We start from the raw sequence: 25,972 nt of genomic DNA, 5'->3' as shown, positions 1-25,972 counted from the left end.
TGCAAGGTCTTCCAATGCAACTCTATGGCATGCTGGGAACAAAAGTGGGTCATTTGATGATGTTCGGCTATATCGGTTCCACAATTATGGGGATATTACACTATCTATATAAATAAAAATGCAATGTTCTTGTGGGTTTTTTCGGGCTATATGGCCATGTTCTAGAGGCATTTCTCCTGACGTTTCGCCTGCATCTATGGCAAGCATCCTCAGAGGTCACCTCTGAGGATGCTTGCCATAGATGCAGGCGAAACGTCAGGAGAAATGCCTCTAGAACATGGCCATATAGCCCGAAAAAACCCACAAGAACTGAGTGATTCCAGCCATTAAAGCCTTCGACAATACAAAAATGCAATGTTCATTTGTGGGATTGACAGAACTCAAAGACCTCTGGATGAATTGACACCAAATTTGGCAGCAAAACACATTCTAATCTGATCTATATCTTTCAAACAAAAAAAAAACCCTTTAAAAATGAAGGGGAAATAACTTAAAACTCCCCAAAAAGAAAAATGCCTTGAAGAGCATGCGCAAAAGCCCCTCTCCCCATTGCGCGAGAAGAATGAAGCACCAGCCATTGTGAGGGAAGAGAAGCCTCGCCATGGACTCCCTTTCCATGCAGGAAGGCAGAGTCTTTTTCTTTTGGGGAGGGGGCGGATTGAGGAAAGGAAAGAGAGAAGGAAGGAATGGCCCAATGGAGGGGTGGGGGCTTGGCAAGTCAAGCCCCGGCAGCAGCTGGAGCCACCACAGAGGCTCCATGAGGCCCACGTGGCTACCAGGCAACTCTTTCCCTAAGACCAGAGGATTGCAAGGCAAGCCTGACTGCAGGAGCGGCTGCACACGGCCCCGGCCCCTTGGATGAAGGGAGGATGCAAACCATGGGAAGGCCAGCAACTCTCCCACTTGGGCTCTGCATCCCCCCTTTTGTTTGTGGGATTGACATAACTCAAAAGTTGAACTCTGCAATATGGTATCTCAAGATGGCATTCTCAGTGCAAATTGTTCCCAAAATGGGAATGAACTCGACTTTTGCACCTAAGTTGTTGTCTCTGGTGATGAGAGAGGTTTTACAATGCCTTCCGCCAACTGACCAATGTTAGTGGAACTACAAGATGTCTTGCGATAAGATTGTCACCAAACCTTATCTTTTTGGCAATTGCAACATGTATCCCATCTCCTTCCCCTTTAAGAAAGAATCCTAGCCAAACTGTAACTTAATGGTATGTCAGGAGTCAATTTCTAACGGCATGAAGACATCACAAATTCCCTCGGTGACATCCTGACTGAATCATCCTGGCTGAATCAATTCTCTCTCTGTGACATTTTGAAGCCAGCAGAGGGCACTGGAAGCCTTGTATTGGGACTTGTGAAGCAACAAGTTCTAATAAGGACACTGAGAAGAGGGGGGAGATAATAATAATAATAATCCTTTATTTATACCCCGCTACCATCTCCCGAAGGACTCGGTGTGGCTAACAAGAAGCCGAGCCAAAATACATCAGTAAAACAGAACAACAACAATACAATAATAATAATTTTAAAACTCATAAACAAAGCAAAAAACATTAACAATAACACCGCGGCGCATTAATGGGCAGAAAAGGTGTATAAAAGGAAGTGTTGGTGGGAAAAAGTCAGTAGCGTCTTTCTTTGCTGCAGAGATACAAGCAATATATCCATTTCAAAGCAAAAACGGCTTGTGAGTGGTTATTTAATATTGCTATATAGATCCTACAATCTGACAACAGACTGGTAGTAAACAGACTGGCTCCAGTGGTCCTACTGACCGGTGTAAGTCGGACGGAGAACTGGACATCTATCCAAGCCAAATGGTAACTTAATGGTAGTGAAAGGACTGGCTCAAGTGGCCCTACTGACCGGTGTAAGTCGGACGGAGAACTGGACATCTATCCAAGCCAAATTGTAACAATGGTAGTGAACGGACCGGCTCCAGTGGTCCTACTGACCGGTGTAAGTCAGACGGAGAACTGGACATCTATCCAAGCCAAATTGTAACTTAATGGTAGTGAACGGACTGGCTCAAGTGGCCCTACTGACCGGTGTAAGTCGGACGGAGAACTGGACATCTATCCAAGCCAAATTGTAACTTAATAGTAGTGAATGGGCTGGCTCAAGTGGCCCTACTGACCGGTGTAAGTTGGACGGAGAACTGGAGATCTATCCGTGCCGTTTGTCGGGGATGATCCGTCTTGGCTGTTATCCGGAGCTGGTCCAGAGCGGGAAGCTTTCCCTCTCAGGATGTCAATGACCTGAAGGAAGAAGAAGCAAGAAAAGAGGATGTCACCTTGACTTTGTCATGCTTCAATGCACCCAAATCATGCTTTATCTGGAATTACGAAATAATCCAAAACAAGAGAGAGTGGCATCACGAGTCAAGACAAGAAACAATCTGGGCCAGCTAATCACCTCCCAACAAAGGATTCCCCAGGCAGTAAGAAGCCACACCTTGAAAACTGCTAGGCCATTAAATGCTAATCAAGATGGCAGATTGCAGCATTCACACCTAACTCCAACAGACAGGAGTTCTTTCTCCCACCCTGGACCTCATTCCACAGATATATAAACCACATTTCCAAAGTTTCTAACAGACCTCACAACCTCTGAGGATGCCTTCTGTAGATGCAGGTGAAACGTCAGGAGAGAATGCTTCTGGAACATTGCTAGACATCCCGGAAAACTCACAGCAACCCACTGGCATCTTTGCTTTCTGATGTCTCAATGTACCCAAACATAATGGCATGCACAACATTATTTTTTTAAAATATTGTATACAAAAAGGAATTTTGGGGTATGGATATATGAACCATAAATGAATTTCATGTTTAGACTTGGGTCCCATCTCCAAGATGTCTACTGGTCTTCAGCATTATGGAAAAGGGAGACTCCTCCTGCAAATGGCCACAATTGAAGTAATAATGACACTATGGAACATGATTTTTGTCACCCAAAACAATATATGCTGCAATTGGCCTTCCCCGTGTTTTTAGCTTGCAGGTCCCACCATGCGGCAGGGCCAAGGATTATGGGAGTTGTAGTCAGAGGCGGCCCTAGGTAATTTTCAACGGTAAGCAAACAGTATTTTGGCGTCCCCGCCCGCCCAACCAATCATTGATATATATATTTTCCGTTCATCGTGGGAGTTCTGTGTGCCATATTTGGTTCAATTCCATCATTGGTGGAGTTCAGAATGCTCTTTGATTGTAGGTGAACTATACATCCCAGTAACTACACTTGCCACACTTGCTCCCTTGCCTGGCCCGCTTTGGGTCCGGAGGCGTGCCTGAAGACCCCGGCGTGTGCCCCAAAAGTCACCTCTTCTCCTGACTTTCTCCTCAGCCATTGGGACCAAGAGAGAGAGAGAGAGAGAGAGAGAGAGGTGGAGATGCCCACCTTTCCTGAAGGAAGGCGCAAAAACAAAGGAGGGAGCGGAGGTTGGAGATACCTCCAGCCGGAGGGGCTCTCTCTCTCTCTCTCTCTCTCTTGGTCCCAATGGCTGAAGAGAAAGTCAGGAGAAGAGGCGACTTTTGGTGCGCACGCTGCGGTCTTCTGACACGCCTCCGGACCCGAAGTGGGCCAAGCGCGGCGGCTCCGCCCCTTGGCCCACCCACGGATTGGGGAGAGGAGAGGAGGCGGGTGGAGCGCCGAGGGATGGGGAAAGGGAGCCGGTTATGGGGAAGGGATCAAACGCGGAGAACGATTGAGTGGCGGCTCTGCTGGCGCACCCGGTGGCCGGGTGGAGCAGGAACGAGAGGGGCGAGGCGAGGCTCAAGGGCCCGGCCCCTTTGGGAAGAGGATCGCCCGGCAGCGAGGCAAGAAAGCCGAGGCTCCCCCCGGACTGCGAGGGCTGTTGTGAGCGGAGGGGGCGCTCCTCAAGTGGCGGTCGAGGGGCATTTACAGAGGCGCCTCTGCACCCCTGGCAAAAAAAGTGTTCTGCGACCGCTTACTTCGCGTAATGGATGAGCCGCCCCTGGTTGTAGTCCAAACTGAAGACTGCCAGCCAGCGACGGCAACCTCTCCAAGCGCCTTGTTTTGCTCTCACTCACCCGCTTGTTCTTGGCCACCATCAAAGGGGTGTCGTTGTGGTAGTTCTTGAGGCTGCCATCAGCCCCGTTGCGGACCAGGAGCCGGAGCGTGTCCAGAAGGCCTCGTCCGCTGGCTGCGTGGAGTGCCGTGTTGCCACCGTAGGATTGCGCATTGACGTTGGCACCGTGCTGCAAAAGGGAAACAAAAACCACACCACTTTTATGAGCTTTCAGATCAACTCCAGCCCTCTTATTGATCTCCCTCACAGTTGTGTTGGTCAAGTTTCTTCATTGCCTTCCTCTGAGGCTGTGTGTGTGTGTGTCTGTACATGTATATAGTCAGGCAGACAGACACACAGACAGATAGATGTACACATATATAGCCATGTACATAGATACAAGGGTTGAATGAAAAGTAATGCCTCCACCTTTGTAACTCCTCAACAGACGGCAGTACTAGTATGCAGCAGGTACTGGCTTGTTCAGTAGACTCTCATCTACAGTTCCATTATGACAGAAAGCTTTAGCATTGAATGGTTGTGTTGATAAAGTGCGAAGTATGGAACCCTGCGCAGACGGTCTGTCAATGCGACTTAAGCAACGTATGCGGCAGGTACTGGCTTGTTCAGTAGACTCTCCTCTACAATTCCATTTAAGTGGGAAGCCTTAGCCTTGAATGGTGGTGTTGTTCAAGTGTGAAGTATGGAACCCTGCGCAGACGGTATGTCAATGTGACTTAACATATGCAGCAGGTACTGGCTTGTTCAGTAGACTCTCCTCTACAGTTCCATTTAAGTAGGAAGCCTTAGCCTTGAATGGTTGTGTTGTTAAAGCGTAAAGTGTGGAACCCTGCACAGACGGTCTGTCAATGCGACTTAAGCAATGTATGCGGCAGGTACTGGCTTGTTCAGTAGACTCTCCTCTACAGTTCCATTTTGGTGGGAAGCCTTAGCATTGAACGGTTGTGTTGTTAAAGTGCAAAGTATGGAACCCTGCACAGAATTGGAAGGGAACTCCAAGGGTCATCTAGACCACCCCCAATTTCCGTTTGAAACCCTTCCATGAAGGAATTTTTGTTCCTTTACCAAAGAAAAGCATTTGGTTATTGAATGAGACCAAGAGAGCAAACAAACCCGCCTCACCTTGAGTAGTAATTCAACCATTTCCAGGTTGTTGTTCTCTACGGCGTGCAAAAGGGGAGACCGCCCACTCTTAATATCCTGGAAGTGAGGAGAAAAGAGGTGGGTTATATTGATTGCACACCTGGGTTCGAATCACAAGCATCGTCACACTCATTCTGTGCACCATTCAAATGTGGATGATGTGCATTCAAAAGCGGCTGACATGCGGCCAAGCCCAAAATAATACAACATAATAATAATAATAATAATAATAATAATAATAATAATAATACACTTTATTTATAACCCGCCACCATCTCCCCAAAGGGGACTCGAGGCAGCTAACATGAGGCCAAGCCCAAAATAATACAACATAACAATAATAATAATAATAATAATAATAATACACTTTATTTATAACCTGCCACCATCTCCTCAAAGGGGACTCGGGGCAGCTAACATGAGGCCAAGCCCAAAATAATACAACATAATAATAATAATAATAATAATAATACAACATAATAATAATAATAATAATAATAATAATAATAATTTTTATTTATCGTGTCATCCGCAACCAGAACATAATAATAATAATAATAATAATAATAATAATAATAATAATAATACACTTTATTTATAATCCACCACCATCTCCCCAAAGGGGACTCGGGGCAGCTAACATGGGGCCAAGTCCAAAATAATACAACATAATAATAATAATAATAATAATACATAATAATAATAATAATAATAATAATAATAATAATACACTTTATTTATAACCCACCATTATCTACCCAAAGGGGACTCGGGGCAGCTAACATGAGGCCAAGCCCAAAATAATACAAAATAATAATAATAATACACTTTATTCATAACCCGCCACCATCTCCCCAACTCTAGGATTCTAGGATTCTGCACACAATGACCATATGTAAATTGTGCACAGAATGCACCCTGAATTGCAAATAGGCTTTGGAGGAAGCGGTTGTCTGATCGTCCCCTTGGCCCAGTCCCAGAATCTCCTTGTCTTCTATCTCTGGGGTTGGACTTGAGACTGGCGGCTCTTTGGGGCAGAGACCTGTCCTCTTGGACTTTGCAGAAGATCCCCGCCGGGAGAGATAAGGCACCCAAGAAGCCTGCTTGACGTTGTAACTTCTCCAAGCCCGTTTCGTTTGGAGAGGTGAGAAGGCACGTCTATCCTGTGGAATGAATGCAGTTTGAACTGCCATGGCTTCATAGAATCATAGAATCCGAGAGTTGGGAGAGACCTCATGGGAAATCATCCAGTCCAACCCCATTCTGCCAAGAAGCAGGAATATTGCATTCAAATCACCCCTGACAGATGGCCATCCAGCCTCTGTTTAAAAGCTTCCAAAGAAAGAGCCTCTACCACACTCCGGGGCAGAGAGTTCCACTGCTGAACAGCTCTCACAATCAGGAAGATCATAGAATCATAGAATCTTAGAGTTGAAAGAGGCCTGGTGGGCCATCATCCAGTCCAACCCCATTCTGCCAAGAACCAGGAACATCACATTCAAAGCACCCCCGACAGATGGTCATCCAGCCTCTGTTCAAAAGCTTCCAAAGAAGGAGCCTCCATCACACTCCGGGGCAGAGAGTTCCACTGCTGAACGGCTCTCACAGTCAGGAAGTTCTTCCACATGTTCAGGTGGAATCTCCTTTCTTGTAGTTTGAAGCTATTCCTCCATTGCGTGCTAGTCTCCAGGGAAGCAGAAAGGAAGCTTGCTCCCTCCTCCTCCCTGTGGCTTCCTCTCACATATTTAGACATGGCTATCATTTCTCCTCTCAGCCTTCTCTTCTTCAGGCTAAACATGCCCAGCTCCTTAAGCCGCTCCTCATAGGGCTTGTTCTCCAGACCCTTGATCATGAGTTGCCCTCCTCTGGACACATTCCGGCTTGTCAATATCTCTCTTGAATTGTGGTGCCCAGAATTGGACACAATACTCCAGGTGTGGTCTAACCAAAGCAGAATAGAGCATGGGGAGCAGGACTTCCCTAGATCTAGACACTAGGCTCCTCTTGATGCAGGACCAAATCCCATTGGCTTTTTTGCCGCCACATCACATTGTTGGCTAATGTTTAGCTTGTTTCTTTTTGTGAGAAGACCGAGGCAAAGAAGGTATTAAGTAGTTCTGCCTTTTCCCTATCACCCCCTGTCAGCATTGCCCCATCTTCTCCTCGAAGAGGTCCTATCGCCTCCTTGTTTTTCCTTTTTCTACTGACATAAGAAAAGAATCCCTTTTTATTGTTTTTAATGTCCCTGGCAAGCCTGAGCTCGTTTTGTGCTTTAGCCTTGCGGACCTTTTCCCTACAGGTGTTGGCTCTTTGTTTGAATTCTTCTTTGGTGGTTTCTCCCTTTTTCCACTTCTTGTGCATGTCTCTTTTGTGTCTTAGCTCAGTTAGAAGTTCTTTGGACATCCAGTCTTAGCTCAGTTAGAAGTTCTCATGATATGGGATCCTGGCAGTTATAGTTCTACAAAGGCCTCGTCCTGATATATTAACACTGTTGAAAGAATGCAGTTTGAGGCCACTTTGAACTGCCATGGCTTCATGCCATGGGTTCCTGGGAGTTGTAGTTCTTCAAAGGTCTATAACCTTGTCTGATATATCAATATTTTTGAAAGAATGCAGTTTGGCACCTCTTTGACTGCTGTGGCCCTGGGATCCTGGGCGTTGTAGTTCTACAAAGGTCTTTGTCCTTGTCCTGATATATCAACACTGTTGAAAGAATGCAGTTTGAGGCCACTTTGAACTGTCATGACACCATGCTATGGGATTCTGGGAGTTGTAGTTCAACAAAGGTCTTTGGCCTCCTCCTGATATAGTAACACTGTTGAAAGAATGCAGTTTGAGGCCACTCCATGCTATGGGATCCTGGGAGTTGTAGTTTTACAAAGGTCTTTAGCCTTGTCCTGATATAGCAACGTTTTTGAATGAATGCAGTTTGGCACTTCTTTGACTGCTGTGGCCCTGGGAGTTGTAGTTCTACAAAGGTCTTTGGCCTTGGCCTTGGGATCCTGGAAGTTGTAGTTCTACAAAGGTCCTTGGTCTTGTTCTGATATATCAACACTGTTGAAAGAATGCAGTTTGAGGCCACTTTGTACTGTCATGACACCATGCTATAGGATCCTGGGAGTTGTAGTTTTACAAAGGTCTTTAGCCTTGTCCTGATATAGCAACATTTTTGAATGAATGCAGTTTGGCACCTCTTTGACTGCTGTGGCCTTGGGATCCTGGGAGTTGTAGTTCTACAAGAGTCTTTGGCCTTGACCTGATATATCAACACTGTTGAATGAATGCAGTTTGAGGCCACTTTGAATTGCCGTGGCTCCATGTTATGGGATCCTAGGAGTTGTAGTTCCACAATGGTGTTTGACCTTCTGATTTGGCAACACCATGCAACGAATGCAGTTTGGCACCTTTTTAGCTGCCATGGCTCCATGCTATGGGAATCTGGGAGTTGTAGTTTCATAATGGTGTTTGGCCTTCTGATTTGGCAACACCGTGCAACGAATGCAGTTTGGCACCTTTTTAGTTGCCATGGCTCCATGCTATGGGAATCTGGGAGTTGTAGTTTTACAAAGGTCTTTGGTCTTGCCTTGCTACAGCAACACAGTTGAATGAATGCAGTTTGGCACCTCTTTGGCTGTCATGGCCCTGGGAGTTGTAGTTTCCCAAGGTCTTGAGCCTTCTCTGCCAAAGAGTGCCAAACTACAACTCCCAGGTTCCCATAGCATGGAGCCTTGGCAGCTGAAGTGGTGCCAAACTGCATTAATTCTACGGTGTAGACGTCCCCCCTTGGAAACACAGGTATAGATCCAAAAAGGGTCAATAACGTTTCATCTCAACTCCCTTTTCTCCCAAACCTGAGACTCACCACGGCATCGACGTCAGCCCCGTGTTCAAGCAAAGCAAGGACCATGTTGTGGTCGGAGGTTCCAACGGCTACATGGAGCGGAGTTAAACCTAATGGGAAAGAGATCAAGAGTTGGAAAAAGAATATGAAATAAACACGGGGCTCCAATTTTGAAATGGCCATCTGTCAGGGGGGCTTTGATTGTGCTTTTCCGGCATGGCAGAGGGTTGGACTAGATGGCCCATGTGGTCTCTTCCAACTCTGTTATTCTATGATTCAATGATTCTAAATGGACGGTCACCCATGTTTTCCCCTCTCAGTGAGATGAGGTGAATAGCAAAAACACATTATACTATAATTTATTGGCACCTCTTTGGCTTTTCTCCTGACATTAAGTCCAGTCGTGTACGACTCCGGGACTTTGGTACTTATCTCCATTTCTAAACCGAAGAGCTGGCGTTGTCCATAGACACCTCCAAGGTCATGTGGCCTGCATGACTGCATGGAGCAACATTACCTTCCCGCCGAACAAATATTGATCTACTCATATTTTTTTTCGAACTGCTAGCTTGGCAGAAGCTGGGGCTAACAGCAGGAGCTCACCCCCACTCCTCGGAGTCGAACCTGCGACCTTTCAGTCAACAAGTTTAGCAGCTCAGCGGTTTAACCCACTGTGCCACCTAGAAGTTTAGGCAGTACTTATTGATCTACTCACATTTGCATGTTTTTGAACTGCTAGGTTGGCAGAAGCTGGGGCTGACAGCAGGAGCTCACCCTGCTCCTCAGAGTCGAACCTGCGATCTTTCGGTCAACAAGTTTAGCAGCTCAGCGGTTTAACCCACTGCGCCACCTAGAAGTTTAGGCAGTACTTATTGATCTACTCACATTTGCATTTTTTGAACTGCTAGGTTGGCAGAAGCTGGGGCTAACAGCAGGCGCTCACCTCACTACTCGGAGCCGAACCTGCAACCTTTCAGTCAACAACTTTAGCAGCTCAGCGGTTTAACCCACTGCGCCACCTAGAAGTTTAGGCAGTACTTATTGATCTACTCACATTTGCATGTTTTCGAACTGCTAGGTTGGCAGAAGCTGGAGCTGACTGCAGAAGCTCAACCAACTCCTCAGAGTTGAACCTGCTACCTTTCAGTCAACAACTTTAGCAGTTCAGCGGTTTAACCCACTGCGCCACCTAGAAGTTTAGGCAGTACTTATTGATCTACTCACATTTGCATGTTTTTGAACTAATAGGTTGGCAGAAGCTGGGGCTAACAGCAGGAGCTCACCCCGCTCTTTGGATTCGAACCTGCGACCTTTCAGTCAACAACTTTAGCAGCTCAGCGGTTCTAACCCACTGCGCCACCTAGAAGTTTAGCAGTACTTATTGATCTACTCACATTTGCATGTTTTTGAACTGATAGGTTGGCAGAAGCTGGGGCTAACAGCAGGCGCTCACCCTGCTCTTTGGCGTTGAACCTGCAACCTTTTGGTCAACAAGTTTAGCAGCTCAGCGGTTTAACCCACTGCGCCACCTAGAAGTTTAGGCAGTACTTATTGGTCTACTCACATTTGCATGTTTTCGAACTGCTAGGTTGGCAGAAGCTGGGGCTAACAGCAGGAGCTCACTCCTCTCCTCGGAGTCGAACCTGCTACCTTTCAGTCAACAAGTTTAGCAGCTCAGCGGTTTAACCCGCTGCGCCACCTAGAAGTTTAGGCAGTACTTATTGATCTACTCACATTTGCATGTTTTCGAACTGATAGGTTGGCAGAAGCTGGGGCTAACAGCAGGAGCTCACCCTGCTCTTTGGCGTCGAACCTGCGACCTTTCGGTCAACAAGTTTAGCAGCTCAGCGGTTTAACCCACTGCGCCACCTAGAAGTTTAGGCAGTACTTATTGATCTACTCACATTTGCATGTTTTTGAACTGATAGGTTGGCAGAAGCTGGGGCTAACAGCAGAAGCTCACCCTGCTCCTTGGAGTCGAACCTGCTACCTTTCAGTCAACAAGTTTAGCAGCTCAGCGGTTTAACCCACTGCGCCACCTAGAAGTTTAGGCAGTACTTATTGATCTACTCACATTTGCATGTTTTTGAACTGATAGGTTGGCAGGAGCTGAGGCTAACAGCAGGAGCTCACCCTGCTCTTTGGAGTCGAACCTGCGACCTTTCAGTCAACAAGTTTAACAGCTGAGCGGTTTAACCCACTGCGCCACCTAGAAGTTTAGGCAGTACTTATTGATCTACTCACATTTGCATGTTTTTGAACTGATAGGTTGGCAGAAGCTGGGGCTAACAGCAGGTGCTCACCTCACTACTCGGAGCCGAACCTGCAGCCTTTCAGTCAACAACTTTAGCAGCTCAGCGGTTTAACCCACTGCGCCACCTAGAAGTTTAGGCAGTACTTATTGATCTACTCACATTTGCATGCTTTTGAACTGATAGGTTGGCAGAAGCTGGGGCAAACAGCAGAAGCTCACCCTGCTCCTTGGAGTCGAACCTGCGACCTTTCGGTCAACAAGTTTAGCAGCTCAGCGGTTTACTGCGCTACCTAGAAGTTCAGGCAAGGACTATCCAAAATGGTGCACCATTTGGAAGAAAACTGTCTGTGAAGATGGCCAGGGGGATGGCTGTGGGAGGGGCCTGCCATGCCCACCCACCTTTGCTCACCTTCGAAGTTCCGGGCTTCCAAGTCCAAGGGTGCCAGGCTCCCTTCCAGCAACTCCCGGAGGCAGCGCAGGCTGCCATGTTCGCAGGCCAAATGGAGGGCCGTCTGCCCGTGCCGGTCCAACACCATTGGCGAGGCGCCGTGGGTCAGCAGCACTTTGGCCAAGGCCGGCTGGCCGGTGATGACCGCCAAGTGCAAGGGAGTCTGGAGGGCCAAAGAGAAACACGGTGAAACCTCCGGGTGAAACTCAAACATGGCAACACTGCAGCTTATGCACTGCAGAACTTGGAAAGCAGATGCTTTTGGGGCCAGAGTTCCAGCCAGGTCACATTCTCACAACCACACTATATATTTATCATGTCAGGAGCGAACCAAACAGTTGTATTGTATTTTTAAACACACATACACACACACAAACCAAGTTTGCAAACTTAGAATCATAGAATCAAAGAGTTGGAAGAGACCTCCTGGGCCATCATCCAGTCCAACCCCATTCTGCCAAGAAGCAGGAACATTGCATTCAAATCACCCCTGACAGATGGCCATCCTTACTTACTTACTTACTTACTTAGGCGATCCCTCGTTGGACGAGTAAGATGGTCTTCCATTATGCGTTTCCTTGTGGGTTCGTAGGTGGCTGTGGAGCCCTCTTCTTGACCTGCACCTTCTCCCGCAGTGAGGGCATCGGTTTCCAGACGGAAGGCAGTTCCAGTCTAGCTTGGCATGACGCACCTTCCTCTTGGCACATTTCTCCCTTTCGCCCTCCATTCGTGCCTCTTCAAATTCTGCACCACTGCTGGTCACAGCTGACCTCCAGCTGGAGTGCTCAAGGGCCAGGGCTTCCCAGTTCTTATTATCTATGCCAGACTATGAGTCCATCTTTCAATCTCTTTTCCTGCCCAACAACATTCCCTTTTCCGTTCTTGAGTTCGGAGTAGAGCAACTGCTTTTGGAGATGGTGGTCGGGGATCCGGACAACGTGGCCGGTCCAGAGGAGTTGATGGCGGAGGACCATCGCTTCAATGCTGGTGGTCTTTGCTTCTTCCAGCACGCTGACGTTTGTCCGCTTGCCTTCCCAAGAGATTTGCAGGATTTTCCGGAGACAGAGCTGATGGAATCGTTCCAGGAGTTGCATGTGACCTCTGTAGACAGTCCACGTTTCGATAGTATATAGCAGGATTGGGAGGACAATAGCTTTATCAACAATCCCCTTGGTCTCCCTACAGATGTCCCGGTCCTCAAACTCTGCTTCATTCGAAAGAATGCTGCACTCGCAGAGCTCTGGCAGTGTCAAATTTCAGTGTCAGTGTTGACGTCTGTAGACAGTCCATGGTTCGCAGGCATAGAGCAGGGTTGGGAGGACAATAGCTTTATAGACAAGCCCCTTGTTATCCCTACAGATGTCTCAGTCCTCAAACACTCTCTGCTTCATTCAGACAAATGCTGCACTCACAGAGCTTAGGCGGTGTTGAATTTCAGTGTCAATGTTGACTTTGGTGGAGAGGTGGCTGCCAAGGGAGCGGAAATGGTCAACATTTTCTAACATTGCACCATTAAGCTGTATCTCTGGCATAGAGAGGGATTGGCTGGTGTCTGCTGGAAGAGCACTTTGGTTTTCTCAATGTTCAATGACAGGCTGAGCTGCTCGTATGCTTCTGCGAAGGTGTTTAGAGTGGCTTGTAGGTCTTCTTCTGAATGTGCACAGATGACGTTGTCATCAGCATACTGGAGTTCTATAACAGATGTTGTTGTGACCTTGGTTTTGGCTTTCAGTCTGCTGAGGCTTGTAGGTCTTCTTCTGAATGTGCACAGATGACGTTGTCATCAGCATACTGGAGTTCTATAACAGATGTTGTTGTGACCTTGGTTTTGGCTTTCAGTCTGCTGAGGCTTGTAGGTCTTCTTCTGAATGTGGACAGATGACGTTGTCATCAGCATACTGGAGTTCTATAACAGATGTTGTAACCATGGTTTTGGCTTTCAGACTGCTGAGGCTTGTAGGTCTTCTTCTGAATGTGCACAGATGACGTTGTCATCAGCATACTGGAGTTCTATAACAGATGTTGTAACCTTGGTTTTGGCTTTCAGTCTGCTGAGGCTTGTAGGTCTTCTTCTGAATGTGCACAGATGATGTTGTCATCAGCATACTGGAGTTCTATAACAGATGTTGTAACCTTGGTTTTGGCTTTCAGTCTGCTGAGGCTTGTAGGTCTTCTTCTGAATGTGCACAGATGACGTTGTCATCAGCATACTGGAGTTCTATAACAGATGTTGTTGTAACCTTGGTTTTGGCTTTCAGTCTGCTGAGGCTTGTAGGTCTTCTGCTGAATGCACATAGACAATGTTGTCATCAGCATACTGGAGTTCTATAACAGATGCTTGTTGTGACCTTGGTTTTGGCTTTCAGTCTGCTGAGGCTTGTAGGTCTTCTTCTGAATGCACATAGACGACGTTGTCATCAGCATACTAGAGTTCTATAACAGATGTTGTTGTGACCTTGGTTTTGGCTTTCAGTCTGCTGAGGCTTGTAGGTCTTCTTCTGAATGTGCACAGATGATGTTGTCATCAGCATACTGGAGTTCTATAACAGATGTTGTAACCTTGGTTTTGGCTTTCAGTTTGCTGAGGCTTGTAGGTCTTCTTCTGAATGTGCACAGATGACGTTGTCATCAGCATACTGGAGTTCTATAACAGATGTTGTTGTAACCTTGGTTTTGGCTTTCAGTCTGCTGAGGTTAAAGAGCTTGCCATTTGTCCAATAGATGATTTCCACTCCAGTGGGAAGCTTCCCATCAGCAAGGTGAAGTCTCATAGCGATGAAGATGGAGAATAAAGTTGGGGCAATAACACATCATTCCTGTTTGATGCCTGATTCCACCTTAAATGCTATTGACAAGCTGGAATGTGTCCAGAGGAGGGCGACTAAAATGATCAAGGGTCTGGAGAACAAGCCCTATGAGGAGCGGCTTAAGGAGCTGGGCATGTTTAGCCTGAAGAAGGCTGAGAGGAGATATGATAGCCATGTATAAATATGTGAGAGGAAGCCACAGGGAGGAGGGAGCAAGCTTCCATGGAGATTAGGATGCAATGGAGCAATGGCTTCAAACTACAAGAGAGGAGATTCCATCTGAACATGAGGAAGAACTTCCTGACTGTGAGAGCCGTTCAGCAGTGGAACTCTCTGCCCTGGAGTGTGGTGGAGGCTCCTTCTTTGGAAGCTTTGAAACAGAGGCTGGATGGCCATCTGTCAGGGGTGATTTGAATGCAATACTCCTGCTTCTTGGCAGAATAGGGTTGGACTGGATGATGGCCCAGGAGGTCTCTTCCAACTCTTTGATTCTAGGATTCTATGACTTTGGGAGCCATTGCTGTCCAAGACTGTTGGCATCATGTCATCATGGAGGAGCCGCAGGTCAGACAGGTCACACACTCTCAGCCCTAGAAAACCCTGCAACAGGTTCACCGTGGGGTCACCAAAATTTGAAAAGGCCTCAAGGTCACACAACAACAACAATCTTACAAGCAAAAGAGATGCCCAAGTAAGAACACAAAAGTGATGTCAAACTTTCTTTTCCTCTCTGTTTCTTGAATCGTTTCCCTTTGCTATTACCATGAAAAACATCACGTTGTAAACCGAAAACATTTGGGTTTCCAAATATGTTCATGTATTGCTTTCATTACGTCTCGATCATCAAACCGGGTCTAACTCTTGCCGGCGGAAGATCGGGAATTGCAAAAGACAAAGGGTGCTGGGTTTACGGAGAAACCCACCGCATTGTTGTGGCTCGTTTCTGGGTAATTGAAGCCGAAAGAGAAACGCAGCCGGAGGCATCTGCTGCGACTTCTGCTGCGGCAAGAAGAAATGGAAGAGAAAGAAACCGGTGAGCGCCCGGGGACTGATGGCACATGGCTTGCCTCTTACGCACCGGGCTCAGCAAAGGAAACCCGGCTGGCGGCCACAAGGCAAACCGCATCCTCAGCACCTGCCATCGGTGACGCAAGGAGACGCTTCTCAGAAGAGAACCAAGTCGATGCCTTGAGAGGGTTTATGAGAAATGGAGATCAAGGAAACGGCAGCGGGTCAGGGCCAGGTTGCGATCGGGGAGGAAAACACCCATGTTTGCGCTGCATCAGCATCCCCTTGGTGGCACCCCAACGAGACAATGCACATGCACACAACATGGCATCCCGTGTGGTGTAAAATCTAGTGTTTCTGTCGAAGGCTTTCATAGCTGGAATCACTAGGTTCTTGTGGGTTTTTTCGGGCTATATGGCCATGTTCTAGAGGCATTTCTCCTGACGTTTCGCCTGCCTCTATGGCAAGCTTCCTCAGAGGTAGCGAGGTCTGTTGGAAGTAGGAAAATGGGTTTATATATCTGTGGAATGACCAGGGTGAGACAAAGGACTCTTGTCTGCTGGAGCTAGGTGTGAATGTTTCAACTGACCACCTTCATTAGCATTGAAAGGCCTGGCTGAGCCTGGGGGAATCTTTTGTTGAGAGGTGATTAGGTGTCCTTGCTTGTTTCCTCCCTGTTGTTTTGCTGATTCCGGCCATGAAAGCCTTCGATGATTCCGGCCATGAAACCCCTTTTTCCTATTTCCAACAGACCTCACTACCTCTGAGGATGCTTGCCATAGATGCAGGCGAAACGTCAGGAGAAATGCCTCTAGAACATGGCCATATAGCCCGAAAAAACCCCACAAGAATCTAGTGTTTCTGTTTGTCATGGGAGTTCTGTGTGCCAAGTTTGGTTCAATTCCATCGTTGGTGGGGTTCAGAATGCTCTTTGATTGTAGGTGAACTATAAATCCCAGCAACTGCAACTCCCAAATGACAAAATCAATTTTTTGAGTGAAGGTTGTTAGGTGTCTTGTGTCCAAATTTGGTGTCAATTCGTCCAGTGGTTTTTGAGTTCTGTTAATCCCACAAACAAACATTTTTATTTATATAGACTAGCCGTCCCCTGCCACGTGTTGCTGTGGCCCACATGGGCGTTCTGTGTGGGAGGTTTGGCCCAATTCTATCATTGTGGAGTTCAGAATGTTCTTTGATTGTAGGTGAACTATAAATCCCAGCAACCACAACTCCCAAATGTCAAGATTCTATTTTCTCCAAGCTCCACCAGTGTTCAGATTTGGGCATATTGAGTATTCGTGTAGAGTTTGGTCCAGATCCATCATTGTTTGAGTCCACAGTGCTCTCTGGATGTAGGTGAACTACAACTCCAGAACCAAAGGACACTGCTCACCAAACCTTTCAAGTATTTTCTGTTGGTCATGGGAGTTCTGTGTACCAACTTTGTTTCAATTCCATCGTTGGTGGGGATCAGAATGCTCTTTGATTGTAGGTGAACTATAAATCCCAGCAACTACAACTCTGAAATGACAAAATCAATTTTTTTGAGTGAAGGACATACATTGGGTTGTGAGGTGTCTTGTGTCCAAATTTGGTGTCAATTCGTCCAGTGGTTTTTGAGTTCTGTTAACCCCACAAACGCACATTACATTTTTATTTATATAGATGATGGTGATTATTATTATTATTATTATTATTATTATTATTACTATTATGTGTCTTCACTGTGTCTGGTTGTGATCCCCAGGTTGTGCCAGTCAGCTTTCGTATGATATTGTTTCTAGCGCGCACTTTTTGCTTGATGTTCAGGCAGTGCTTCTTGTAGGTCAGAGCACGGTCCAAAGTGATTCCCAGGTATGTGGGTGCACTGCAATGCTCCCGTGGATTCCTTCCCAAGTAATAATCCTCAGAGCTCAGGATGCTTGTCTGTTTTTGAGATGAAAAGCACATGTCTGTGTTTTAGATGGGTTAGCCCTTGTGCTGTGCTACTCTGCTGCTGAGTACGCATGCCCAGTGTGGAACACATCTCACCACGCTCAAACAGTGGATGTGGCTCTGAATGAGACATGCTGCATTATCACGGGGTGCCTGCGCCCGACACCACTGGAGAAATTACACTGCTTAGCCGGTATCGCACCACCTGACATCCGCTGCGAAGGAGCAGCCAATAGTGAAAGGACCAAGGCAGAGACATCTCCAGCTCATCCCGTTTGGGTATCAGCCAGCACGTCAACGACTTAAATCAAGACATAGTTTTCTAAGTTCTACAGAGAAACTCGCTGGAACACCTCAGCAAGCGAGAGTCCAAAAGTGGCAGGCTCAAACCCAGAACTGATATGAAATGAGAGACTCCCCCCTGGGCACACAGAGGACTGGGCGACTTGGAAGGCGCTGAACAGACTGCGTTCTGGCACCACGAGATGCAGAGCCAACCTTCAGAAATGGGGCCACACAGTTGAGTCCATGACATGCGAGTGCGGAGAAGAGCCAACCACTGACCACTTGTTGCAATGCCACATGCACAATGGAGGACCTCCTTGCGGCAACACCAGAAGCACTCCAAGTGGCCAGATACTGGTCAAAGGACATTTAATCAACTCCCAAACTCACAAGTTTTTGTATTTCTCTGTTTGTTTGCTTTGTTCTGTTAGACATGTAATATAATGGACTGGTTGCTCTGACACGACAAATAAATAAATAAAATTATTATGTGTTATGCCTTTCTAGATCTGCATTGTGTTGTGTGTTATGTTGCAGATTTCTGAATCTGTTTGTGCTTTGACCCTTGTGTCTGGAGCCCACAGATACAGAAAGCATAAACAAATCTATGAACGTCTGGAAAGGAAAGGCATGTGCGCACTCTTTTCCTGCCTTGTCACCACAAACACCAGTGGAAGGGAAAGACAGGTCGGGCCAAAGCAAAACAACCCCGTAAGGGAACCAACCAAGCGAAGGCACGGCACTTGTGGTGCTTCTTTTCCGAGCTGTTGTGAGTGACTCAGGCCGGCTGACCAGGGAGGCGGCCGGCCGCTCTTGAGCAAGGCGCTGGAGGAAGCAGTGGAGGGCTGGCCGGACGCCAGGTGCAGCGAGGGAAAGTCCCGCTCGGGGAGGGCACAGCCGGCTGCCAGGAATCCAGGTCACGCTGGCTTCGCTTTCGGTCTCTTGGCTGCTAGGGCTGAGCATGGTTGAGCCAGGATTCGAACCCTAGATTCAAAGAGACCCCAAAGGCCATCCAGTCCAACCCCCTTTTGCAAATCTTCAGAGAAGGAGACTCTGTCACACTCTCAGTCCAAGCGTCTTTGAGAGTGTGAGAGTCTCCTTCTCTGATGATTTTGAAGCAGAGGCTGGATGGCTATCTGTTGGGATGGCTTCGATGGTGACTTTCCGCATATCCAAAGTGGGCCAGCCTGGATGGCCTTTGGGCATCCCTTCCAACTCTGGAATTGAGAGTGTGGTAGAGTCTCCTTCTCCAGAGGTTTTTAAGCAGAGGCTGGATGGTCATCTGTAGAGAGAGTTTTGATGAGAAGGATATCTTCTAGCAGAGGCTGGATGGTCATCTGTAGGGAGAGTTTTGATGGTGTCTTCCTCTGTGGCAGAAAGGGGTTGGATTGGATGACACTTGGGTGTCTTTCCAACGTTTGTATTGACAGAGTCTTTGTCTCTGAAGATTTCGAAGCAGAGGCTGGATGGCTATCTGTTGGGAAGGCTTAGATGGTGACTTTTTGGTGTCTTTGAGAGTGTGACAGAGTCTCCTTCTCTGAAGACTTTGAAGCAGAGGCTGGGTGGCTATCTGTTGGGAGGGCTTCGATGGTGACTTTCCGCATATCCAAAGTGGGCCAGCCTGGATGGCCTTTGGGCGTCCCTTCCAACTCTGGGATTGAGAGTGTGGTAGAGTCTCCTTCTCCAGAGGTCTTCAAGTAGAGGCTGGATGGTCATCTGTTGAGAGAGTTTTGATGGTGTCTTCCTCCGTGGCAGAAAGGGGTTGGATTGGATGACCCTTGGGTGTCTTTCCAATGCTTGGATTGAGAGTGTAACAGAGTCTCCTTCAAAATCTTCAGAGAAGGAGACTCTGTCACACTCTCAAAGACACCCAAGGGTCACCCAATCCAACCCTTTCTGCCACGGAGAAAGACACCATCAAAACTCTCCCTACAGATGACCATCCAGCCTTTGCTTGAAGTTATCCAAAGGAGACTATCACACTCTCAATCCTAGAGTTGGAAGGGACACCCAAAGGTCATCCAGGCTGGCCCACTTCGGCCATGCGGAAAGTCAGCATCGAAGCCCTCCCAACAGATAGCCACCCAGCCTCTGCTTCAAAATCTTCAGAGAAGGAGACTCTGTCACACTCTCAATCCAAGGGTCATCCAATCCAATCTCTTTCTGCTATGGAAGAAAGCACCATCAAACCCCTCCTGACAGATGGCCACCCAGCCTCTGCTTAAAGACTTCCAGAGAAAGAATCTGGACCTACACTGCCATGTAATCCAGATTTTCAAATCAGATAATCCACATTATCTACTTTGAACTGGATTATATGAGTCCACACTGTCGCATAATCCAGTTCAAAGCAGATAATCCGGATTTCATATGGCAGTGTAGAAGGAACCGGTGACTCCACCACACTCCCAATCCTAGAGTTGGAAGGGACACCCAAAGGCCGTCCAGCTCGACCCCTTCTGATATGTGGGAGGACACCAACTAAGCCTGTGGTTCTCAACCTGGGGGTCGCGACCCCCAGGGGGGTCACCTGGCCATTTTGGAGGGGTCGCGAGGCCAGATCCATTGGCCCCACCCCAAGGATGTGGGCCAGGCGAGGGCTCCTCCGCACGAGGCCTGGCCTCGCGCAAAGCCTGCCTCGCGCTCTCGTCTTCCAAGAGCGCGAGGCAGACGAGGTTGGTGGTCACCACAACATATTTGGGGGTCACCACAACTTGAGGAACCATATTTAGGGGTCCCGGTGTTAGAAAGGTTGAGAACCACTGAACTAAGCACTCCCGACAGATGGCCATCCAGCATCTGTTTCAAAACCTTCAGAGGAGGAGACAGCACCAGACTCCAAGGCACCTGATTCCACTGTTGAGGGTCACCATAATATTGAGGTGGAATCTCTGAGAGCCGACAAGGAGTGCATCTACACTGCAGAATCAATGCAGTTCGATTCCACGTCCTAAAAAACGTTTCCAAGGTGCGTCCGCACTGCCAAATGATTGCACTCAGCACTACTTTGCATGCCACCCTTCAGACCCATTCAAAGTTCCTCTGCGAAAGTTCAAGGACGTTGTGCAAAGTGTCTTCTGGGGAAGCCCAGCCACAGAGTGCGATGGCAACGTGAGATAAGCTTCCCGTGAAGGCAGGAGTTCTTCAGAAGAGAGTGGCAAAGGGCACTTTGGGGAAGGCGGCTTGCACTCCCACGGCATTCCTCTGAAGGTCCTGCAAAGTTACTCTAAGGGACCAGAACTCTCTCACTGGCACGGCCTACAACCAGAAGGATCCAAATGCCTGGGGAAATGGGGCTTTTGGGGCCCAGCTAGGCTTTATTTATTTATTTATTTATTATTCAAACTTCTATGCGGCCACTCCCCTGGGGCTCGGAGCAGCTTACAAGAATGGCTAAAATCTAGCACAATTTAAAAACAATTTAAAACAATTTAAAAACAACACTATCAAAGATCAAAGGCCTGTCGAAACAGGTATGTCTTACACGCCCTGCCGAAAGCTGGTCAGTCCCGCAAGGCACGGACTTCAGGTGGCAGAGTATTCCAGAGCGATGGTGCCACTGCTGTGAAGGCTCTGCGCCTAGTTGCTGTTAGACGCAAGGTCTTGACACTGGGAATTTCCAATAGATCTTGGTCCTCAGAACGGAGGGATCTCTGAGGTTGGGAGGGGGTGAGGCGGTCCCTCAGGTACATCGGCCCCAGACCATGCCAGGCCTTAAAGGTGAGTCCCATCTCTTTGAAAGTGATCCGGTGCTCAATGGGTAACCAATGCAGCTGCAGGAAGATTGGGGTGATGTGGCATCTCATCGGAATTCCCGCAAGAAGCCGAGCAGCTGCGTTTTGTACCAACTTGAGCTTCCGGATCACCGACAGAGGAAGGCCAATGTAAAGGCTGTTACAGTAGTCCAGTCTTGAGATGACCATGGCCTGGATCACCGTAGCGAGGTCGTCCCTGGTCAGGGAGGGGGCCAGCTGTCTAGCCTGCCACAGTTGAAAGAAGGTGGTTCTGCTCATGGCAGAGAGAGACCTGGGCCTCCATCATCAGCAGAGGGTCCAAAAGGACTCCCAGACTCTTGACCAATGATGACAGGCGTAGTGCCTCGCCATCCAGGGTAGGCACCTGGATGTCCCCACTGCCCGGTCGACCCAGCCATAGGATCTCCGTCTTTGCTGGATTGACCCTCAACCTGCTGGCACGCAGCCATCCAGTCACGGCCTCGAGGCACGGATGGAAACAATCGGGTACAGAGTCTGGTCAGACTCTTTAGACCAGGCATGGGCAAACTTGGGCGTTTTGGAGGGAGGGCCCAAGAGAAAAGCAAAACGAAAGGGCCTGAGGATGTTAGGAATGATGGGAGTTGGAGTCCAAAACACCTGGAGGGCCCAAGTTTGCCCATGACTGCAGTAGAGGATCTGTATCCAAAGGCACTCATTGAACATCGAGAAAACCAAAGAGCTCTTCCAGCAAAAGGCACCAGACAATCCCTCTCCAAGGCCAGAAATACAGCTTAATGGTGTAACATTAGAAAACGTTGACCATTTCCGCTCCCTTTGTAGCCACCTCTCCACCAAAGTCAACACTGACACCACAATACAACACCGCTTGAGCTCTGCGAGTGCAGCATTCTTCCGAATGAAGCAGAGAATGTTTGAGGACCAGGACATCCATTTGAGGACTGGGACATCCGGTACAAAGCCATTGTCCTCCCAACCCTGCTATTCGCCTACGAAATGTGGACTGTCTACAGACATCAACATTGAGACTGAAATACAACACCGCCTGAGCTCTGCGAGTGCAGAATTCTTTGAAGTGTTTGAGGACTGGGGCATCCGTAGGAAGACCAAGGGACTTGTTTACAAAGCCATTGTCCTCCCAACCCTGCTATATGCCGGCAAAACATGGACTGTCTACAGACGTCCACAAAAGTCAACATTGAGACTGAAATACAACCCTGCCTGAGCTCTGCGAGTGTAGCATTTTTTCCAAATGAAGCACAGAGTGTTTGAGGACCGAGACATCCGTAGGGAGACCAAGAGGCTTGTCAATAAGGCTATTGTCCTCCCAACCTTGCTATACGCCTGCGAAACGTGGACTGTCTACAGATGTCCACAGAAGTCAACATTGAGACTGAAATACAACACTGCCTGAGCTCTGCGAGTGCAGCATAGTTCCAAATGAAGCACAGAGTGTTTGAGGACCGAGACATCTGTAGGGATACTAAGATACCAACATGCTTGTCTATAAAGCTATTGCCCTATATGCCTGCGAAATGTGGTCTACAGACGCCCACAACAGTCAATATTGAGACTGAAATACAACACCGCCTGAGCTCTGCGAGTGCAGCATTCTTCTGAATGAAGCAGAGAGTGTTTGAGGACCGGGACATCCATAGGGAGACCAAAGGGCTTGTTTACAAAGCCATTGTCCTCCCAACCCTGCTATATGCCTGCGAAACATGGACTGTCTACAGACGTCCACAAAAGTCAACATTGAGATTGAAACACAACACCACCTGAGCTCTGCGAGTGCAACATTCATTCGAATGAAGCATGGAGTGTTTGAGGATTGGGACATCTGTAGGGAGGACAAGGAGCTTGTTTACAAAGCCATTGTCCTCCCAACCCTGCTATTCGCCTGCGAAACATGGACTGTCTACAAATGGTAGACAGCTTAATGGTGTAACGTTAGAAAATGTTGACCATTTCCACTCCCTTGGCAGCCACCTCACCACCAAAGTCGACATACGCCTGCGAGATGTGGACTGCCTACAGACGTAAACATTGAGACTGAAATACAACACCGCCTGAGCTCTGCAAGTGCAGCATTCTTCCAAATGAAACAGAGAGTTTTTGAGGACCGGGACATCCGTAGGGAGACCAAGGGGCTTGTCAATAAAGCCATTGTCCTCCCAACCCTGCTAGATGCCTGTGAAACATGGACTGTCTACAGACATCACACTCAACTCCTAGAATGATCCCATCAGCGTTGCCTCCGAAAAATCCTGCAAATCTCTTGGGAAGATAAGCGGACAAACGTCAGTGTGCTGGAAGAAGCAAAGACCACCAGCACTGAAGCAATGGTCCTCCGCCATCAACTCCGCTGGACTGGCCACGTTGTCCAGATGCCCGACCACCGTCTCCCAAAACAGTTACTCTACTTTGAACTCAGGAATGGAAAACAGAATGTTGGAGCGCAGGAAGAGATTGAAAGATGGCCTCAAAGCCAACCTTAAAAACTCTGGTATAGACACTGAGAACTGGGAAGCCCTGGCCCTTGAGCTCTCCAGCTGGAGGTCAGCTGTGGCCAGCAGTGCTGCAGAATTTGAAGAGGCACGAATGGAGGGTGAAAGAGAGAAAGGTGCCAAGAGGAAGGCACGTCAAGCCAAGCTAGACCAGAACTGCCTTTCGTCTGGAAACCGATGCCCTCACTGCACGAGAAGATGGAGGTCATCTTCTCCACGGTCCATCTTCTCCCTACTCCACGGTCACCTATGGACACCGATCTTGGAAGACAATCCTACTCGGACAATGAGGGATCGCCTAAGTAAGTACCTTCAAATTTCAGACAACAGAGAGTCATGGCAAGGTCTAATATTTCAAGCTGGCTTGGCCAAAATGGCTCAAGGAAGCCTCCAAGGGTAGTTGACCTTTGCCAAAGACCATGGCCATTCCCTCCATTTCCCAATCCTTGAGGCTTACCTGCCGCATGTTGTTGAAGGTGTCCAAGTCCCGATGTCCCTGATGGAAGAGGGCCACCAAACGCTGGACCACCGAAAGGTTCCCTTGGACCACAGCGATGTGGAGAGGCCTGGAAGGAGACCCAAGAAGGGGCTGTAAGCACTCAGAATCACACCAAATAACACTGTTTTGATGTACTGTTGAAGGCTTTCATGACCGGAATCATTAGGTTGCTGTGAGTTTTCCAGGCCATGTTCTGGAAGCATTCTCTCCTGACGTGTCACCCAGGCATCCTCAGAGGTTGTGAGGTCTGTTGGAAAGTAGTAACATTGGGTTTGTATATCTATGGAATGATGTCCAGGGTGGGAGAAAGAACTCTTGTCTGTTGGAGGAGGTGTGAATGTAGCAATTGGCCACCTTGATTAGCATTGAATAGCCTAGCAGTTTCAAGGTCTGGCTCTTTACTGCCTGGGGTATCCTTTGTTGGGAGGTTTTGGTGCAAGACAATGGGAGTTGCAATCCAACCCATATATATCTCCAACCCTTGGGACACTTTTCAACTTAGGACCTGGCCCGAAGAGTTGTGTTGCAAATGCCAGATTTATGTCTGCAATATATGAATTATAGTGGGCAAACTGTGGCCCTCCTTGCATAATACAATGTCTCTACTTCATGGATTTTCACTTATTGCAGGTGGTCCTGGAACGGAACCCCGCAATAAGTGAAGGAACACTGTAATAATAATAATAATAATAACAACAACAACAACAACAAATGTTCCGCCCCAGTGTACAATCCACCTCAGAGATTAAGATCATTGGGAGAGGCCCTACGCTCGATCCCATCATCCTTGTAAGTACGGCTGATGGGGACACGAGACGGGGCCTTTTTGGTGGTGGCCCCTCAGCTGCAAGCACCCAACTCATTATATATGTCAGTGTCGAGTTGGACAGTGACCCCTATCATTCCTCTCCATGGTCTCTAGACTGACTAGGGCAGGCATGGGCAAACTGTGGCCCTCCTTCCATGTGCCCACTTCGTGAATTTTCACTTATCGCGGGTGATCCTAGAACAGAACCCCTGCAATAAGTGAAGGAAAACTGTAATAATAATAATAATAATAATAATAATAATAATAACAACAACAACAACAACGTTCCGCCCCAGTGTATCATCATCATCATTATTGTTGTTGTTGTTGTTGTTGTTGTTATTATTATTACATTGTTCCTACACTTATTGTTGGGGTTCCATTCCAGTGACAACAACAACAACAATGTTCCGCCCCAGTGTACAACCCACCCCAGAGATTAAGATCATCGGGAGAGGCCCTGCACTCAATCCCACCATCCTTGTAAGTGCGGCTGATGGGGACAAGATTACAAGGCCTTTTCAGTGGTGGCCCCTCAGCTGCAAGCACCCAACTCATTATATATGTCAGTGTCGAGTTGGACAGCGACCCCTATCATTCCTCTCCATGGTCTAGACTGACTAGGGCAGGCATGGGCAAA

At 47.8% G+C, this 25,972-nt stretch overlaps 1 protein-coding gene across 1 annotated transcript in view; it reads right to left on the bottom strand.

Moving 5' to 3' along the window:
- LOC137095418 (B-cell lymphoma 3 protein-like) overlaps positions 1-25,972 on the bottom strand; it is a 53,044-nt gene that overhangs the window by 5,414 nt on the left and 21,658 nt on the right. The window contains exons 3-8 of the mRNA XM_067462075.1: positions 24,483-24,591; positions 11,711-11,912; positions 9,069-9,157; positions 5,186-5,263; positions 4,065-4,232; positions 2,150-2,270 (exon numbers count right to left, since the gene is read on the bottom strand). Coding sequence (XP_067318176.1) covers positions 2,150-2,270; positions 4,065-4,232; positions 5,186-5,263; positions 9,069-9,157; positions 11,711-11,912; positions 24,483-24,591 — 767 coding nt within the window. The remainder of the gene's footprint in view (positions 1-2,149; positions 2,271-4,064; positions 4,233-5,185; positions 5,264-9,068; positions 9,158-11,710; positions 11,913-24,482; positions 24,592-25,972) is intronic.

The sequence above is a fragment of the Anolis sagrei genome, chromosome Y (assembly GCF_037176765.1).
Source record: "Anolis sagrei isolate rAnoSag1 chromosome Y, rAnoSag1.mat, whole genome shotgun sequence".
Taxonomy (NCBI): Eukaryota; Metazoa; Chordata; class Lepidosauria; order Squamata; family Dactyloidae; genus Anolis; species Anolis sagrei.
This window is presented reverse-complemented; position numbering and strand designations above follow the sequence as displayed.